The sequence below is a fragment of the Diabrotica undecimpunctata genome, chromosome 7 (assembly GCF_040954645.1).
Source record: "Diabrotica undecimpunctata isolate CICGRU chromosome 7, icDiaUnde3, whole genome shotgun sequence".
Classification (NCBI taxonomy): domain Eukaryota; kingdom Metazoa; phylum Arthropoda; class Insecta; order Coleoptera; family Chrysomelidae; genus Diabrotica; species Diabrotica undecimpunctata.
In genome coordinates, this window is record NC_092809.1 from 113613307 (window position 1) to 113634568 (window position 21262).

Sequence of the window (21262 nt, forward strand, 5' to 3'; positions counted from 1 at the left end):
CTTTAAAATCTAAACAGATGTTGATGAGTAAAATAATTCAATAATAATGAGTATACACAATTTTCTAAAACTTCGGCAACAATAGAACAAATATTCGATTTTTGTGTGAAAAATTTTAGAATTATCTTTATTTTTTAAAGTGTAGACTATAATAATTGTTTAAATGTATACTCAAATTATTTTTTCACGTAGCCTTTATCTAACACCAGTTATTCCCCTCTTACTTCCTTTTTATTTTTTGTTTGTCACACTATCGATCTTCACAGCACTGAAAAGCTGTATATTAATAGTTTGTTTCTTCTTCACTTCCTCTTCTTCCTACTCTTTATAAGCAATTCTGCTTGTTCATTGGCGGATTAATACCTCTATGGAGTGAAGTCACTCCATCTATACTTCTGCCGATTGGTGACTTATCTCTTGCTATTTTGACAATACGGGTCTCCTTCATTCTGCTTATGTGGTTATTCTATTATTTTTTTCTATTTTGTGTCTATTTATTTATACACTGTACGTTACATTTTCTTCTAATGTCTTCACTTCTCTTTCGATCTCTCAGCGTATTTCCTGTAATTCTTCTCAATACTCTCATCTCTACGGTTTCCAGTAGCCTTTGCGTTGTGGCTGTGTCGAGTGCGCTTGTTTCTGAGGCATATGTCATTATTATTGGTCTTACACTGGCTTTATAATATCTTGATTTCACCTCGTCTTTCGCCATATAGTGTTATTAAGGCATCCTGCCAGTCTACTTACTTTTTGTACTTGATCTTTCACTTATTTGTCCAGGTCTCCATAGCTAGACAGTGTAATTTCCAGGTATTTTATTTCCATTACTTGTTCAATACTGATGCCATCAATCTCTATTTTAAATCTGGTTGGTTCTTTGCTGACTACTATTGTTTTAGTTTTCTGAGATCAGATTGTCATATTAAACTCTTTTGCACTTATGTTAAATCTGTGGACCAGTCTTTGCAGACTATCTTTATCTTAAGCTATCAATATTGCGTCGGCTACGTAATAGAGTATTTTTATTTTTTTGTTCCCCATTCTGTATCCTCTTCCTTTGTTAACGCTTTTGATGATTTTCTTCATGATCAAATTAAAGAGCATGGGGCTCAATGAATCCCCTTGTGTTATTTAGCTGCCTATTTCTATAGGTTCTGTAAGTTGTCAATCTATCCTGACTTCCATTTTGTTGTTTTTGTAGATGTTTTCGATAATTTTTATACTATTTAGGGGAACTTCTCTATTATACAGAAGATGAATTACATCTTTGTGTTTTACTCTGTCAAAAGCTTTCTTTAGGACAATCAGCCACAGAAATGCTGGTCTATTATACTCTAGTGATTTGTCAGTAATTTGCTTTACAACGAGTATTGCATCTGTACACGATCTTCCACTACGAAATCCCTGTTGTTTATCTGCTAAACTTATCTTCTGATTTATTAGCACTTTTACAATTTTAGTTGTCAGGTTTAGCGTAGTATTTAACAAGTCTATACCTGTGTAGTTTTCTGACTGTTTTTTTTTATCTCCTTTTTGACTTGTAGAATTAGTTCGCTCGTTCTCCACTTTTCCGATATGTTATTGTGCTTTATAATTTTATTAATTAATGTTGTTATTTGTTCTGTCATTACTCCACAATATTTCAGTAATTCGTTTGGTATTCCATCTTTACCTGCCTCTTTTCTGTTCTTCAGGTTTTCAAGTGTTTTCCGAACTTCCTGTACATTTATATTAAGTTCTACATTTGTGGTCATTTCTGGTGTTTGCAGTTCTAGCGTCGTGTGTTTCTCTGCATAGAGCGTTTTTAGGTATTCAATCTACGTATCCTTTTTCATGTCTTTTGGTTCTATTAGTTCTATTAATTTATTTCTTAAGTATTAGATTTATATTTCTAGTTTTTATAAGAATTTTGCTTAATGTGCACTACAAATCTTACTTAAAAATTTGTGAGAATTCTTATATTAATATTGTAAAAAATATCTGTAATTCCATGTCTACAAATTGTTCTTCTTCTTCTTTTGTATATACATGAATTTTTTTACTGACTGACTCTTAAAACTGGGATTTTAAAAATGTGGTTTTCGCTTCCTAATAAACTGAATAAAAACCATTTTTTTACCAGTAACATTTTTTTGTTTCCAACATTATTCCGACAATACGGATTAGAACAAAAAAATTGTATTCACCAAATAATTTAGTATCAAATAATAGTTACGTTACTAATTTTATTCTTCTTCTTCTTTTTGGGCTTTTTCAATGTGCCTCCAGTAACTTGTTGTTCCATCGTTTTCGTGGCCTTACCATTCATCTTACTATTGGGCAACCGTATTTCCCACCGTCTTGACGACTATATTTGTTGCCATTCGGCTTAAATTATGATTGTTCCATTTTACTTTCTTCTTTCTATCTTTGTCCTATAGTATCTTACATCGATTTTTCTAAAGTATTTGGTTTATTTCAGATTGGTTTATGATGGTTGTATGCCTTTTGTGTTTGGTGTGTTCTATATTGTAAAAAGGCGTTATTCTTTTCTTTACATTTTGTCTTCACTTCTTCTCTAAATATGGGGTTTTATTTTTTGATCTGGTGTGTACATTTCTTTCCTCTCTTCACGTGCTTCGGTTGCTGCGTTATTTATGTTATTTTCGAGTTTTTCCGAGCTCTCTTTGATGTTACTGTTTCTAATATTTTGTTCCCAGTAATCTTCTCTGATAGTTTTTCTTTGTATTAGTATTCCGTGGATTTCGCATTTAATCTTTCGACTCTGATTTTTGTTCGTGTTGGTGCCGCTCTCTTGGGCGTGATGTGTTTCATATTGATTCCTAATGGTGAAGTTTATCATCAGTTCTCCATGTTCGTTTTTAACTTTCTTTTTAATTCCGGATTTTACTTGGTTGTCTATTCAGCGTTTTGAATCTCTGAGTAACTTACCTTTGACTTGGTCTCCTACTTGTTGTAATTCGTCATAAAACGTGTCTCTTGTTCTTTGAGGCTTGTTAATTTCTGGGCCGTATACTCCGTTAATGTTCAGGTCTTTTTTACTTCTTTAACTTTTTTCTTCTTTAACTTTAACTCTTTGATCTGATTTTGGTATCGTTGGTATATTAGTAAGGCTACCCTTTTCCTGGCCTTGTTTTTTTGCTACTTATCTGAGGTTTAGTATATATTCACCTAATTTTTATGGTTCGTTCTTTTAATGTCTTTTTTTTTTCCTGATATCTATTTATTTCCCTTTTAACACTTGATCTATTTCTTGGTATCTTGTATTAAATGATCTAGTTTATCATGTAGTAACTCTTACCTAGTTTTTGAATATTTTTCTCTTATCCTTAGTTCTTACTATGGTCGTCTTCATATTAATACTCCGGCTCTGAGGATTCACATTGTTTCTTTATGCAACTTTCGTTTTTACCATCGGTAGGTTGCTAACCTTCTCAATCATCCTTCACATTTTTTTCGGGCTTGGGACCGGCTGTGGCAATTGCAGAGCTACTCGATCCACCCCGCAATTACACCAGGCTGTGTTATAAACTTTTCTTATATCTGAACTTTCTTTATTGTATATCTTGAGATAGTACTTTACTACAAAATTAATTTTCTAGTCAAAGTTTGTTAAACTGAAAAATTTACAAAAAACTGAAGAAGAAGAAGAAGAACTGAAGAAGTTTCAGTAAACTGAAACAATTCCATTGAAAAAAAAATCAGATTTTTTCAATCAGAAGAAATTTTTCAATCAAAATCTTTTTAATAATATAGATATTAAAAAAAGTTTTGATGATTTGTCAAGTATTTTGAAGATAATCGAAATAATTTCAAAAATGCACACACCAAGTATCATTTTATCATCACGAGCGATTTTTGTAATGCACTGCTACAATGAGTGTTTTAATCTATTATTTTAGAACGACCTCCGGCACGTTTCTTATGTAAAAGTGGTTTTAGATAAATAAGCTTAAACTTTGCAGAGAGGTAGATTTCGTCAAGATGAGTAAACGTTTCTGAGCCAAGACTCAGAAATCAAATGTTTCTGAGTTACAAAATTTCAGTATCGGTTTTTAGTGCCTATCCTCTCTCATACATCTCTATAGCTCTTGTCTAGGAACTGTGGAGTGAACTGCGGAACTGCATTTCTGTATCGTCTGTCTCAAAGCAAACAAGGCATGCGTTGTTCTTCTTCTTGGCATAAACTCAAACTGTTCTTCTCCTATCAATGTCTCTCTCCTTAACTATATAATATCTAGCCATTTAAATCATAATAGCAGAAATTTTTTTCGTATGTGAAATTGAATTTTCTGGAGTAAATGTTTTTGTAAAATCACAGGTTAGTATATAAGCTTGATCAAAGCTTGATCTTTTTTTGGAAACACTCATATGTATTTCCATATTTCTGTATTTTCATATTGAATTAAACAAAATTTCAAATTTGTGGTGTTGCAATTTGTTTAAATGAAATTTCTTAACCTGACATTAAATATTTTTTAATTATAGTTTTCTGATATGCACTATTGAAACCTATGCATATATTATCATTACACAATAGCATCCATTTCAGAATTCGCTTACTGATACCAAAAAATATAGACGCATATGCGTCTATATTATTTATTGATACGATAAGTCAGAGATAGTTGGACCACCGGTATAGACGGACCGGTCGAATATTTCGCTAGTCTGCAACAGCAGCGCTGCAGTCGGTGTTTGAAGTTGTTTTTATTTATCAATGCTATAACTTCATTGTACATCTAGCTGTAATCTTAATTTAAAATGGCGTGCCGGTTGAGTTGTTTGTTTGAAAGGAGAGCTGGTCCATCTATCTCTAAAATTTGGGGTAGTTGGTCTACGTAAAAAACCTGAGATAGTTAGACCATAGCTTCTTTTAGAGCTTGACTTTATATTTGAATTAAATTTTACTTATGAAAAAACTATTTTAAACTTGTTGCATATGACTAATAATCCCTCAAGTAAGACCACCAAGCTGCAGGTTGGTACGATTCTTAGCTTGGGAAAATCAGCAAATATAGAAAATGGAATTAGTGGTTTTAGAACCTGTGGAATCATTCCTTTTGAACCTGAAGTAATTCCAAAATATGATTTTCTGTCAGATTCCAGATATCAGGCCTTAAGACACATCTCTTCTTTCCCACGATATGACTGGTATCGCTGTTGCTGGTCATAGTAGCTCTCTAAACGATATTAGATATTAGTATTGCACAAAATACTTCCAGTGCCTTACGTCAATAAAGTTGAAAGACTTTGAAAAAAAAAATCTCAAACTATAGCAACCGTTTGAAACTCCCTAGAAAACATAATTGTCTTAAAAATAAAAAAATAAAAAGAAGTCAAGCATTAAGATAACATAAGAAAAGAAAAAAGAAAGAGAATACATCATCAATTCATTACTCATATGTTTCTTTCCAAAGCTTGTCTTAGAAGGAATATTTGATGAATAATTGATTTTTCTTTGCATAAACCACACTGTTATTTGCCTATTATGTTTTCATAATATCCCGATAGTCAATCGTGAAGAATGTAGACCAATCATAAATTGTTTATTCTCTTTACTTAAGAATAGGTACAATTATACCTGCGTTCCAGTCATTTCTAGTAGCTAGTAGCTTCTAAACTCTAGGTAGTTTTACTTGCTTTCAAGTCAGTTCTGTTTTAGTTCTACCTATACATTAACTCAGATTTTTTAAGCCATGTTTTAAATGCCTAGAAGGAATGTCATCTGCTTCAGGAGCTTTGTGTCCTTTTAATTTTTGTATTGCTTTGATGATTTCTTCCTCTGTTGGGAATGTTATCTACCTATCTCTTTCGTCTTCCATGCCTTCGAGCAAGATTTCTGCTTCTTTTATCCTCATCTCACTTCTTAAATTTAGTCTATTCTCTAAATTTTCTGCCTATCTTTTTAGTATTTGGTCCTGATCACCTGATTCAAATGATCCTGATCAAATTAAGAAAGCAAAAGAACGTTGGATGGTGGAAAGGTGCAACGAAATAGAACAATTGCAGGAAAAAGGAGATAGTTTTGGACTACATAAGAAGATCAAAGAAATATCGAATATACACAAAATCCACCACAGAACAAGAATACGCAACGACAGAAACGAATACATAGAGTCAGAAGAGGAGATAGCAATGGCGTGGAAAGAATACGCAGAAAGACTTTTTAATGACGAAAGACCAACACAACCAACGCGCAAACTTCCTTCCGAAAACTTATCAGGGCCATCAATAATGCGAATTGAAATAGAATATGCAGTTAGAACCACAAATATGCATAAAGCAACAGGTCCAGATGAAATTAATATAGAAGCAATAAAACTACTAGACGAGGAGAATATCGAAATCTTGGTAAAGCTGTTCAATAGAATTTATGATACTGGTTACATTCCGCGAGAATGGCTGCAGTCATCCTTTGTGATGATCCCAAAAACAGCTAATGCCACAAAATGCAATGAACACCGCTTAATCAGTTTAATGAGTCACCTGCTGAAACTCTTCCTTAGGTTAGGTTAGGTTAGGTTATCCTTAGGATATTACACTCAAGAATGTACAAGATACTAGAAGAACTTAGCGGGTCAACACAATTCGGTTTTAAGGGAGGACTAGGAACAAGGGAGGCAATTTTATGTTTGAACACTTTAATACAAAACTGTTTAGATCAACAAAAAGATGTCTACCTCACCTTTATCGACTACGAGAAGGCATTTGACAATATTAAACATGATATCATGATGGAACTACTACATAGGGCCAACATTGACCAGAAGGAGATCAGAATTATTCAGAATCTATACTGGAACCAAATGGCAAAGGTGAGGATTGATCAATACCAATATACGGATGAATTTGAAATCCGGAAAGGTGTCCGCCAAGGCTGCATACTCTCTCCGATGCTTTTTAATTTATATGTTGAAAATATATTTGCGGAAGCATTAGAAGACACAGAATTAGGCATTAAGGTGAACGGCATACCAATTAGCAACCTACGCTATGCGGACGACACAGTGATTATAACTGATAAATTGGAAGATCAGCGGTTATTAGGGTGATAGGGTGAATAGCATAGGTAAAAAATATGGCCTCAAAATCAACATTTTGAAAACGAAATATATGGTCATTAGCAGAAACCCTCCAGAAAACCCGATAATATGCATAGGTGACGATCGCATAAAACGCGTGAAAACTTTTAAACACCTTGGCACCACAATCAATGACCAATCGGATCCACAACAAGAGATAAAAACCCGAATACAAATGGCAAGACAAGCTTTTGTGAAATTCAGACCGCTCCTATGTAATCAAAACCTAAATTTCGAAATACGCTACAGAATGGTCAAGTGCTACATATTATGGTCCATCTTGCTTTATGGCATGGAAACGTGGACTTTGAAAAAAACATCTATCAACAAACTTGAAGCATTTGAAATGTGGTCATTAAGAAGAATGATGCGCATATCTTGGGTGGATAGAGTTCGAAACGATGACGTCCTTAAGAGAGCCGGCGTGGAAAGAGAACTCTTTAAATTAATTAAAAAACGCAAGATTGGTTACCTTGGGCACATATTGAGAGGAGCAAAATATGAAATACCACAGTTAATCCTACAAAGGAAGATCGAAGGTAGGAGAGGAGCCGGCCGCAAACAATTATCCTGGTTAAGGAATATTAAATAATGGACAGGAATATACAATACAGGCAAGCTGTGTTACGCCGCCAAGAACAGAATTCTAGTAATGCGATAGTCGCCTACGCACTTTGGTGTATGGCATGTTAAGAAGAAGAAGAACCAAAGATAAAAAAAATTATAACGAATATGTCATAATAATAATATATAATATTTCATAATTCTTTAATTTTCTCTCCTATGCCCACTGAAATATCTATTGTAAATATTAAATTTAAATGTCCTATAAATTATATTTTTCAGAAAAAGAAATTCTTATATTCCGTTTAAGAATAACAATTTATGTCTGAAATTAAGCGTTATTACTTTCGGTCGTGAGCGTATATAGTAATAAAACGAAGTCAAATACCCAAATTAGTGCCTAATACCTTGCGAAATACTCTGTAGGACTAGTGTTTTACTTTTTAAAACAGTCTTATGATGGGTGTAAATCAAAATTCAGAATGTTGAAATTGTTTCATAACTTAGTAAAGGAATTTCAAATATGAATCATAAAAAATTCAGATAGGTACGACCTGCTTATCAAAGATCCTTCCCACATCGTTCATAACGTTCAAAATTATTAATGTTCATCTCTTGCTTGTGTTTGTTTAACTAAATAAGATATTAACATAAAAGTGCTATTATAAGTTATACTGCTGTGATATTTGTAGGTTAGAATCAATTTTTTTATAATACATATGCAGTTTAACACAAAACCTGTTACTGAAAAGGTTGTAATTTATTTCCAACGCATATTTATTAGCCTTTCATTCGGATCATAATTTAGCATATTCGAACATTTTTTATGTATTTTTTTGTGCTGTTATTTTAAACTACAGCATTTGTTAAAAGTAACTACAATTAATACGCCAAGACTTTCTATGTCTTGAGCTCTAAATTGAATTAACTAAATTTTTACTATACGAAATTCTGGCTAATAATGGGGGCTATGATGTATCATTTATGTAAATAATTACATACTAGTGTAAAATTCAGAAAACGTACATCAGATTACAGTTCTCAAAACATAATATGTAAAAACGGTATGATGTATCATGCCCTGCGTTGCTATGCGTAAAATGACCAAGCCACAGCAGAAAATTACATAAAACGTTATTTTCGGTTCTGTCATATCCTGAAGATCTGTCAGATAATTCAAATTAACCTAATTTTTGGCTTCTTGTTTGTTTTTGAAAAAATGGATTTTGTAAATTTGTTATTACTCAATGAATTGAATAATGTGGCAGAAAGAAATTATGTAAATATAGAGCAACGACAGTTACGGGACACCAGTAACTCATTTGAAATAGATAACCAGCTCTAACTAAATTGCAATAGAATTAAAGGTTCTCTCCCTACTTAATTTTGTAGGAAATGGAAGTTACCAAAAATGTACTGGTAACAACCTGTTATTTTCAATGGAACAAAGTACATTTACTAAAGTATTAACAGAAATATCTGCAGGGATAGTGGAACACTTGGTGCCAAAATGGTGAAAAAGATGAAGTACAGACTGTAGTTCTCATGGAAATGATTCCAAAGGAGGCAAATCAAAACAATGGCTGGGTGTTGGAAGCACAGAGAATAAGAAGTGTTATTGCTGCAAACTTTGTGTAGTGAAACAAAAACTTATTAATATTTACATAATTTATTTATTTCAGTTATAGATTTCAGATATAGTTTTATAATCAAATATAGTTTAGTAATATAATTTTACAATTTAGTGATATTTCATCCTTTTATAATATATATGATAGTTTTATAATCTAGTATAGTTTAGTGATATATATGTTAATATTTCAACTAATTACAAAAAGCTCAAAACAAACAATCTAAAACATATTACTAAGTGGCTCAAATTTTTTTTAAATGTTTAGATAATACAAAGATATTATATTGCTGCAAACTGTATTATAACATATTAAATTAAAAATGTTTATATATTGTTAAAAACAAAAACATAAATCATGTATGTTACATTTAATTACAAAAATGACACAACACTAACAAAATAAAAATATATTACAACCTGGATCAAAGGTTTTGAAAACCCTTAGAGAATATAAAGAAGTGTTATCGCTGCAAATGTTATGTTATAAAATATTTAAATAAAAATGTTTATCCTCAATTTATTTTATAATTATATGATTTATATTTATACAAACTTTGTGTTATAAAATTGTTAAATAAAAATGTTTAAAAACATAAAACCTGTATGTTACAATTAATTGCAAAAAGTTAAAAAAAAAACAAATTTAAAATATATTACAAAATAGTCCAAAATTTTTTAAAACCCTTGGAAAATTAAAACATACAAGTAAAGAATACAATTTCAAAAATTAACACAAACCTAAAATATATCACAAAGTAAACCTACAAATACACCTAAAATATACTACTACAAACAACAAGGTTTGTAGCACAGGCATTACAACTTTGGGTTGTATAGAACCTTTGTGGAACCTGACATAAAATTCATTAAGGTAGCATACCTTACATGGATAGAGCATTTCATCAGGCAAGAGGTAGGTGCAACAGTCGGAAAGGTTTTTAACAGAAGAGGGCTGATGGGATAATAAAGCTGAAGAAGACCAAGACTTAGGTATCAAGACAATTTAGAGGATGATTTAAAATCTATTGGAGTTAGAATGTAGAGAAGAGTTGGTAGACACATGGGTGAATGGAGGATTGTCCTAAAGAATTATTTGCACAAGCACAGGGTTTTACATTACAGCCCCGTTAAAGCTGGAAACATATATTCCTGTGTTGCATTGATGTTGACTAATGATAATGGTAAAACAAACTAAAATATATTACAAAATGGTCCAAATGTGCTCATAACCCTTAGAGAATATGAAAGTATTATTTCTGCAAACTTCCGTGTTGTAAAATAAAAAAAAATAAAAACAAATTGTTAAATAAAAGTGTTTATAATTAGTATATTTCATAATGATATGTAGGTATTTATGTTACAATTAGTTACAAAATCAAAAAGAATAACACAAAGATCAAGACAAAACAAAAAATCTGAAACATTACAAAGTGGCTAAAAAATTTTGAGTTATAAAATTGTTAAATAAAAATGTTTATATTCAGTTTATTCCATAATTGAGATATAATTTTATAAAGGATATGTTTATAGAATTTTAAATAAAACTATTGGCTCTTTAATTTTCACAGGTTGACTTCCTTTTCCTTCTGAAAAATATTATACACCATAATAAACATAATACATCAATCATTAAACTTTACCTTTAAAATCCAATGTATTTATAATCTGGGGCTCCCCAAGATGAATCTTTGAAATGAGTTGCAAAATCTTCCACTTATTGAACACCTAAAAATTTAGCATTTATTAAATTTGATAGTAACAGAAATTAATTTTCTTACATGTCTTCATTGTTCTCCTGTTTTTTTTTAGGGCCACCATCTACTGTATTTACCATGATAGCAAATTCCTCTCACAATTGGGCTACTTTCTTAGCCTTCCTTGACTATTTTGCCAGTAAGCACTATTTATTTTTATGAAGTCTAACGTCACTTCTAATTGTTTCCTGGTTGTTTTCTTTTTAATTGAAGCCATTAGTTTATTTTATTATAATTATAAAAAAATAGTAAATTGTTTCCACAAATTACATACAATAACATAACCTAACTAAGAGCGAAAACGGCACCTAATTTTAGACAGCTTAAAAATTACATTTACATATAGATCAATTACATATCAAGGTAGGCAACCCGTTATACGTAGTTCTTACATCATACGGATTTGAAAATTTTTACATAAATGTGTTAAAATTGTAGTTTACAGCATGTAATTATTTCACATAAATGATACATCATAGCCCTCAATATCACGGATAAACTGCGTAACAGAAGCTAAAAATATAGTAGATATATTAAAACAGCAAAACTGTATTAATTGTTATACAGATAACGACATTGTTTTGTTGACCATAAAAATTAAGTTTTATTGCAATCCCATCTCTAGAGTATATTTATTATAATGCTCTAAAACTAATTTTTTGGTTATTTTGTTTGGTTTGGCCTTAACAGCAATACAAATAAATAAGTAAGTAAATAAGTAATATACTTTATTGTCACTGAAAATTGTTCAAATTTTATGGACAAAGCTTATAACAATAAGACAAGAGAAAAGAAAAAAAATCAGAAAAAGAATCGTTTGTACCTTTAAATAAAAAAAATCAATAAAATTCTTCCAAACTTAAACATAAAAAATACTACCTAATTAAGAACCTACAAACTTGGTAAATTGTGACTAACAAAAAATAAAAATTAGGAACTTATACACAAGTAAAACACTTCAAATTTGTATCTTGGTATAAAACATTTAATTTAAAACTTTTTAAAAGTGTCCTCCAAAATTTACAGGCGCATAACGTAACGTTTTCGATCTAGCTCAGATCATCCTCAGTGCCTTCTTTTTGTACTTGAAGCTAACACTAAAATAGTAACAGTGTCATCAATATATGGTTTAAAACTTTAAATTCTAATGCGACCTTAGGTCGATGACAATGGATAAAGATTTTAATACTTAAAGAGGAACATGTTTCCTTGCTCGCCTTGAACACGTCGTTCTTGTCAGTTAAAACGACACAGACCAACAAAAATTAGGAAAGCAGATTGATGAATTAAGGGCTCAAATATTCCACCTCCTTGTGTTAAACAGTAACCAAATCTGACATACAGATTTCTCCTCATATTTCGGAGTGGGGCTGGTGTAATGCTTGCAGAGAAATGATGTATTTTTGCCCTTAATTCGACTAGGTTTGTGATTGTTCTTTAAGAAAACCCAAAAAAAAAAAGAAATCATTAAGCGCTAAGTCACAGGTTCTAGTGGGCCATTTAATTGTACCACGTGTACTTACCAGTCGATCAGGAAACGTTTGATTGAAGAAGTCAATAGTTGCTATAGAGTTGTGAGCCGTTGAACACCCATCCTGTTGGAAATAAACTTCCTGAAAATTAACAGGAACGCGTCAAACTGCCGGAATGATCTTATTCTGTAAAAGTTGTAAATATATGGGCCCGTTTAGATTTCTATAAAAAATGGACCGACAATATATTCGCCTAACATCCCAGTCCAAACATTTAACTTCGTTGTAATGTATCTCAAGCGAGGCATATAGAAGAGTTTTGGGCTGTTTTGAGTCGAATGGTGTATAATAATGGCTATGAAGCGCAAAATAAAGATCAGCTAAGACCAAGAATTTTGCAAAATATTCGTGAGGTCGACTTAGATACAGTCCAAAGGCTTATTGCATATGCAAGACCAAATTTACGTGCCATCAAAGATCACGGAACTTTTCTGTTCTATAAAAATACATTATATACCTTAAATATGTAGACTTAATTTGTATTTAGTTTATAATAGTATATTACTTTATGAGGCGGAGAAGCATGACTTTTCTTGACGCGCCCGATATTAGGCGCCGAACGAAGTGAGGCGCGTAATACAGGGCAAGTCAAGAAAAGTCGCTTCTTTGCCGAATAAAGTATACTATTTTTTCTTCAAACGTAGCAATTTTCAACCATAAATAGTACAATTCATACGCTATTTTTACTCGAAATTAACTGTGACAACTATCAAAGTCGTCTAGATGTTAGAAATTAAAATAATTAAGTCGTCGGTGGGATTTGCGTCTCCCTGGTTACAGTTGTTTGACAGTTGTCTGCAATTATTAAAGACAGCTTATTGTTGTTACAACCGCAAGCGCAAATTTAGTGCGAAAATGGAAAACCTAAACGAAATTGAGTCCGCGGCTACTGATGCAGCAGCACGTTGGAATGATTGCTGAAAGTTGTTCTCGACCATCAGTATCATCAACAATTACCAATGCGTATCAAAAGTCGGGAACATTTTTGCACGGTTTCAATTTTGAAAATTCCTCATTAACTAATTGTACTTTTAATATTACTATAAATAAAAATGATGTTTAATTGTTGTTAATGACATTTGTATTGTTGCTTTGTGACATGTTTCATATTGTTGCCATGCCAACATTTTTCCCTCCGCCGTAAAGAAATGGGAAAAACAACTGCTGCCGGCGGAGACATCAAACTTTGACAGGATCAAGTTAGATAAGTAATGTCATCATTATTTGACGTTTGAAGAAAAAATAAATTTACTTTACAATAAATTAGAAAATACATATTTATTTTTTCCGAAAACTTTAGGGACATGCATCCCTAAAAAGTTTAGGGACATACAGTATGCTAATAACACCTTAACACTAAAGAAACTCAGTAACAGTAAAGAAAACCAAAAAACATAATTAATTTATGTGAGATAGTTGCTGTACCAAATTGCGTTTATCCCTGATTTGAAGCGAAATAACCATGAAATTTAAAAGAGGTCCAATATGGCTGAAATATAAAAACAATAAATATAAAAATAAAATACCATTGTTAAATATATTAGATTTAAAATATAATAGTTCAAGTTATTCGATTTTTATTACAAAAGTTGGTACTGTAACTATTCCCGTTATCCTCGTCAAGAGTTACACAATTTGTAATAGTATTGAAAAGTTATAGCCTATTAAATACATTGTTGCATTATTCATTATATACTTCAAACATAAATTTTTATATTAAATTCATGTAAAAACCTAATATCAATTTAAATATCCACCATGCACTCAACAATAAAAAATATGACATATGTTCGGGTTTATTACAGTTTAGTAGGTACCACAAGGTCCTGTTTTTTTTCTGAACATTTTTACTAAAAACATGATTTAAAAACAGTCAGAAATCGAGAAAAAATTAGTTACTTTTTTATTGTTTAAAAGTGATTTAAGTTTCAATAAATCTAGTATGAGGCACAAAAGTAAAGTAAAAATTTATAATACATTACACGTTTTACATAGGTTTAACTGTATATTTTTTCCTTCTTTTGTCTTTATTCATTTTAAGTTAGTTAGTTAAGAGACGTTGAGTCTCCCTTCAGTTCTGGTACTAAATGTTGGTGTTCTCAGTAAAGACGAACCATGTCATGTCGTCGTGTAAATGAAGACAGATCTGCGTTCGCCAATCTAGACAGTAGAAATCTGTGAATATTAATTAAATAAGTGAAAAAGGTGGATTAAAACACGATAAAGTAGAATAAAAATATCGTATGTTAAGGTCGTATGACACTATGCATTTTCAACATTTTTTCAATTTAATCTTCGTCTCTATATTCTGAACACTTTCTCTTACTGCAGCTACTTACTTTACTAGAACAAGTGGAGTAAACTGGAGAGTGGATGGGAGAGTGAACCCTTTTTGACTGCTTTGGTAGACGGGGATGTGTATCATCGTTAGTTCCTAATTCTACATGCACTATATTCGCCATTTGCTTGGCTACATTCGGCTGATACTGGTGAACCTATTCTGGCTGAAGTGCTGGAGGAGGATAGTCATGTGTTCCCAATTCCGCGTGATATAAAATTTGATTTATATGATACTGAGTAGTGATTTGAGAATGTAAAGTAGCTAGCTTCCTTAATTTTCAGACCACATGTTCGTTATAAATCGAAAACTTATCCCTTGTCTGGGTTCTATTTTGCAAGGATTTCATTATATTGTAAGCTTCTGTAGTCATACTTTCATTTTGTCGCTTCAGACTTTTTTTGATTGTGACACATTCGAACCTCCATTGTTTTCTTGATTATTCATTTCATTGAAATTTTCATTTTCAGCTGTCTCTGTTTTTATAGACGTTTTTTCATTAACCTGCAAAAAATTCATAAATTGAATTACCGGATTTAAAAAAGTCAATAAATTTGCAATTCCTAATAGTAATTTACTCTATATATTTTTTGTTTTAATTCCGACGCCAACATCCGATGATCGATGGAAAACTATAGCAGATAAATTTTATCATATATGGAATTTTCCACACTGTGTTGGAGCTATGGACAGGAAACATGTATCTTTGCAAGCACCTATTGGAAGTGAAAGTGAATTTTTTAACTATAAAGGATTCTTTAGTATCGTGATCTTCGCCATCGTTGATGCTAGATATTGTTTTATCTATGTACACGTTGGAAGCCAGGGACGCATATCTGATGGTGAAGTATTTGCGAGTACTGTAATCCCAAAAAAGATACAAGATAATTTAAAGCTGCCGAAAAAAAATTTTCTTCCTGAGAAAAATGACCACAAAATGCCATACGTTTTTGTGGCTGATGATACTTTTCCCCTACAACAGCATATCATGAAGCCTTAGCCAAGTTTAGAATTGAAAGAAACAAAAAATCGCTTGAGTAGAGCTAGGAGGGTGGTTGAAAATGCTTTTGGAATAATATCTTCGGTTTTCCGGTGTTTACGCAAATCACTACGTCTTGAACCAGAGAAAGCAAAATCGTATTTGCATGCATATATTTGCACAATTTCCTGCGAAACAGCACCACATCTAAACGCAGCTACACTCCACCAGAAACTTTTGATTCGGATAATAGAGATACAGAAGAGGTATTGCCAGGTCAGTGGAGACTAAATAATAATAATAATATTGCAAAAAAGCTTGCATCTAATGCATAAACAATTATGTTCCAGAAATGAACATATCGTTTTAAAATATAAAATAAAAATATAATTCCTTAGACTTTTCTTAGTGTAGAATAAGTAAAATAGTCATTTCATCAAGTTTGCTCGGGATACCCGACTCATTGGCGCCACAGCCTCTTAAATAGTTTTCACACCTAAATACAAGAGGGGAAATCTTCACTTTTACGCATCAAGTAGTATTATCAGTTCAGTTCACTCTCACACATCGCCCTTGAGGCATGTGCATTTTAAAACACCCTCAATTCATGTATAAAATATTTCTCTACGCCGAAATCGGACATTTTTCTCATAAATACGGTTTTCTCTTTTACGTGGGATAAAGAAAGAATTATTTGATATTGTATAGTTAGCTACGGCCGTTTTGGGCCTCTCTACTCTAAAAATAGTTAATTATAAATCGATAAACTTAAAGTGATTTTATTTCTCTGGAGCTGTATTTGCTCACATTAACAATCCTTATCCTTCAACGGTCACTGAAGAACCAAACCTATGGAGATACATCCACTCACAAGTCCTTTGAAGTAAGGCTTGGAATCAAAAGATTTCCAACCCTCTTATGCAGGGAGCCAGTTACAAGGCTCTCCCTCAAATTAGGAATGGATTAAGTAAATATTTTATTTCAAATGAAGAAAAACTGTAATGGCAGAGAGACTATTAAACATATTTTAATTTACTTTAGTTTTTAAATAAAGAAACAATAAAACCACTGCACATTTATAATTAAACTTCTTAAGTACTTACCATAACTCCACCTTCAATAGTAGGACGCGGCTTGTTCTTATCCTTTAGAAACATTAAACTCTTAAATGCAAACTACTTGCCCATGTAAATGTCATTAAATCCATCTTCTAAACGAGATTTACTTTTCTTCAGCTCCCTCTGAAATTGTAATATTACGCTTTTAATTTTTGTCTACTACATCTTTTTCTAGTTCGATTGTAATCGCCATTTGGGTAAATGCATCACTCTTAATTTGACGATTTTATAATCTTTATGGCAGCAATCCCACAACACGCTATTATCTTTAAATAAATCTATTAAAACAATAGCTGCCTCTTTTGACCACTCCATTTTCCACAAAACTTAAAAGAAATTACAAAAAATAAATCTCGTGTTTACTCGTTCCTGGTGTATATGTAACTGAAAAAAAGATTCAAAAACTTAGGGTGACATAAGTGTAGACGCAGCGCCAACATGTCTCAAAAACTATGTTATCAACATTATTTCATCTTTATCGCTCTCAGACGGGTAACACATAACTTGTTGAAATAACAAGCAACATGTTGAAGTTCCAGCAAAATTTTGAATAACATTGTTGATAACAGTGTTGTGTTGCAAGTGAGGACTGGCCTTAACTCACATTCAAAATCGCTGATCGCTTCAATCGTTTCTGAAGGAACGGTTCATTCTACACAAAAAATGCTAATAAATGTGTTTGTTCAAAATTGTCTTAGCTAAATTTTTTAATTAAAACATTTTTTTTACAGATTCTTGGTAAATTGATTTTTTTCCGTTCCCTCCCCCCTATACGTGGGGGATTTTAGGGTAAAGCCCGGAGGTAAAAGTGGTAAACTTTTTTGCAACTTTTTTAGCGTTCTAAAATTGTTTTCCGCGTAGCTTTTATCGTGTACACTAGTTATCAAAAAATTCGTGTCATCTTAAGAACAAAGATTGTGATTACTATCCAGCACTTCTTTTATACGTTAGAAAATCATAGAATGTCATGAGAGAAATCCTGTTTTAAAAATTACGCTGGTACTTTTTAGTAGCACAATATAAATTGTGTCACATAACTAAATTTTCTGATTGCTATAAGGTTCCAAATATCTCGTTATAATTTGTAAAGCTTCTAATATTAACTAGCATGATACGCTAAAACGTACATTCCCCATTACGAGTAGCTGATATTATACTAATAGCTCAATATATATTTGAATATAAACGCCATAAAAATTATCTAAATGGTAGTAAAACAAGAAGATTACAAATTTCGAAAAATGGTTTTAATTTTCATGCATCTAAATTAGTAACAAATGTATAAATTAGCACCAGTTCTAATTGGATTCATTAAAATCCTTCTAGTTTAATCTGACATCAGTATAATGTGAGAAGTGTGGTTAAAAACTGTTTTGATATTCAATCTAGTGTAAATCAACACCGGCGACTAAATAATAGACCAGGGATTTTGTTAATAGATAGAAATTTGTTAGCGACTACTTAAAATTTTTAATGCTATTTAATTTCAAATATTTATAAAGTAAAGAAAAGAAAAAAACCTAAAATACATGTCAACTAAAACACAAGAGGCATACCATAATTACAGGACAATTAGAAACGAAACACATGCACTTATAAGAAAAATAAAAAATGATCACTGGGAACGCTTTTCGAAAGAAATAGAACATGATTTTTACAGTCTGCAAAAGAAAATATGGCGCTTTATATGAGATCAAAGAACGGAGGTAAAGGAACTAATAGAGCCAAAACACATAGAAAAGGATACGTGGATTGATTACCTAAAAAAGCTCTATGCAGAGGAAGCACAAACGACGCTAGAACCATAAATACCAGAAATTACCACAAATGAAGAACTTAATATAAATGTACATAAAGTTCTTAAAATACTTGCAAAAAATCTGAAAAACGGAAAAGCAGAAAGTAAAGATGGGATATTAAACGAATTATTGAAATAATGTGAAGCAGCAATGACCGAACAATTAACATAATTTAATAAAATTATAAAACACAATAAAATACCTGAAGAATAAAGAACGAGCGAACTAATTCTACTATTCAAAAACGGAGATAAAAAACAGTCAGAAAACTACAGAGGTATAAACTTTTTAAATATTACACTAAAACTTACAACTAAAATTTTACAAGTACTAATAAATCAGAGAATAAGTTTAGCAGATGAACAACAGGGTTTTCGTAATAATTTCTTCTAGGATTTCTTCAAACATTAGATAATAATCCTTGTATCGGCATCATTTAGTTTACCATGTACCGTTGACCTGAAGATGCATAGTACATTATAGTATGCGAAACCGGTCGTTGGTGGTAGAATAAATTGATTGTGAGTAAGTTTTATTCTTATTTCTTTTTACCTATTTGCTTTATTATTATAAATATTTTGCATATTAATATTTTGTTTGCCTTATACTTTTTCACGTAAGAAACTCGTCTCTACACATTATTACTAGACTTATGTTTAGTTTGAAGTTAAAATCAATGAATCAGACATATACCTCGCCTTTGCCAAATTTTGCTTAAAATCTTTCAACAAAAAATTTAAGGAATAGCATTTGTTTCTTTTTCTTGTTTATGTGTGTATTACCTTTCTGTGAGTGATTTAAAGTTGAACAACTATTTAAATATATTAAAAAACTAATACTGGTATCCATTTTTACAATACTGAAAGGTAAATTTTAATAAATTTTATTGCTCTACATGATAATTGTATAGGAATTATTTCTGTTACTGGGATTTATTCACTGGTCTATTAGTTATAATATACTAGAACACAGAGGGTTCTATTTATTAGTTTCACATATATGATATGATATCAATGTAATTTTCAAGCAACGTCCAAGTAACTGACATGTGTTTCTGTTTATTTCAGGATATTAAAACAACCAGGAAAGGCTATTTTCTATTTGTTTACTATAATGGTAAGTACATATTTCCAAATATATACTATTAAATATTGAAACGATTATCCTAAATTAAGATCTTTTATATCTATTGACCACTGACGTCTGTTTATAGCACCAGTTTCTATAGCCTCCCCATTCACACAGTTTTTCTTAATTAGGTAATTAAATAAGTTACGTAAATGAAACGAATAAAAGATAAAAAATAGAAAATCTCAAAATCCACAAAGGCATGAAGATATTTAGAAAGAATGGGAAACGTGTAAAAACCTTAAACAAGAAACTGCAAAGTACAGTCTGTCCCAAACCCTTCTTTCAGTGCGTCACTAATTTTGACGTCATATAGGATTTTAAGAATGTCGAGCATTATTGCATGACATTTTAGTTAAATTTGAGAGTTGCAGGATCGTAATCTCTCTTTTTCTAATTGAAAATAATTTAATAATTTTAATATTAGTCTTTGTTCTTTCTCGATATATTTCGGCATATTTAAAATATTTTTATGACAATAAATACAAAATTAAATTTTCACTGTAAAATGTCTGATAATACTAACCTGAAATGACAATTATCATTTTATCAGTTGACATTATGAAAGTACTGTCACGATCGAGAAAATCTGCGTCAAATTATATTTATGCGCATCATTGATTGGATATCTAAGCTCTATGTATAATAATCACAGACTCACGTTTTTTTCTGTCACTTCTAGCTTAATGTGTTAGAGAGAATTCGATCAACTAAGAACGCACTGAAAGAAGGGTTTGGGACGAACGATAGATACTGGGCATTGAGAGAATACAAAGAACTGTATAATAAAAAATGTCGCAAAATAACAAATAAAAGGAACGACGCGTATTGGCGGATGCAACAATGACACAGAACAAGACAAATAAAAGAAGAATAGAAGCGACTGTAAAAAGAAGAAAAGGAAATACACCTAGAAAAAAAAAGAGAAAAAACATAAATGAACTAGAAGAATTAAACAAAATGAAAGAAACTAGAAAATTCTTATAAAAAATATAAAAAAGTAGAAAGGGTCTTAAACCAAGGACAGATATGTGAAGAAATAACGAGAAAAACATGCTCAAAGAACAGAGGGAAATGTTATCGTTTCTTTACTTACTCGGTAAGGAAGGCGACGCTCGTGCGTCGTTTGCTCAGGAGGCAGCGACTGTCATGGTATTCTTGAGCCAAGAGCACGGAGTGACGTTTCGTTGCGTCGTGCGGTTCGTCGGTTTTGTGGTTCCGATAAGGCTTGCCTTTCGGATATCCGGCTGCCGTTTATGTGCTTCGTTTCGAGCGTCAATTTACCTCTAGCCTGATTCGATTCCAGGACACTGCCAAGAGGAGAGTTTG

At 31.7% G+C, this 21262-nt stretch overlaps 1 protein-coding gene across 5 annotated transcripts in view; it reads left to right on the forward strand.

Moving 5' to 3' along the window:
• The window catches only part of LOC140445727 (uncharacterized), a 513557-nt gene that overhangs the window by 466598 nt on the left and 25697 nt on the right, over positions 1-21262 (forward strand). For all 5 annotated transcript variants that reach the window (XM_072538013.1, XM_072538015.1, XM_072538014.1 and 2 more), the window contains one exon: positions 19873-19921. In XM_072538013.1, the coding sequence (XP_072394114.1) occupies positions 19873-19921 (49 nt within the window). The remainder of the gene's footprint in view (positions 1-19872; positions 19922-21262) is intronic.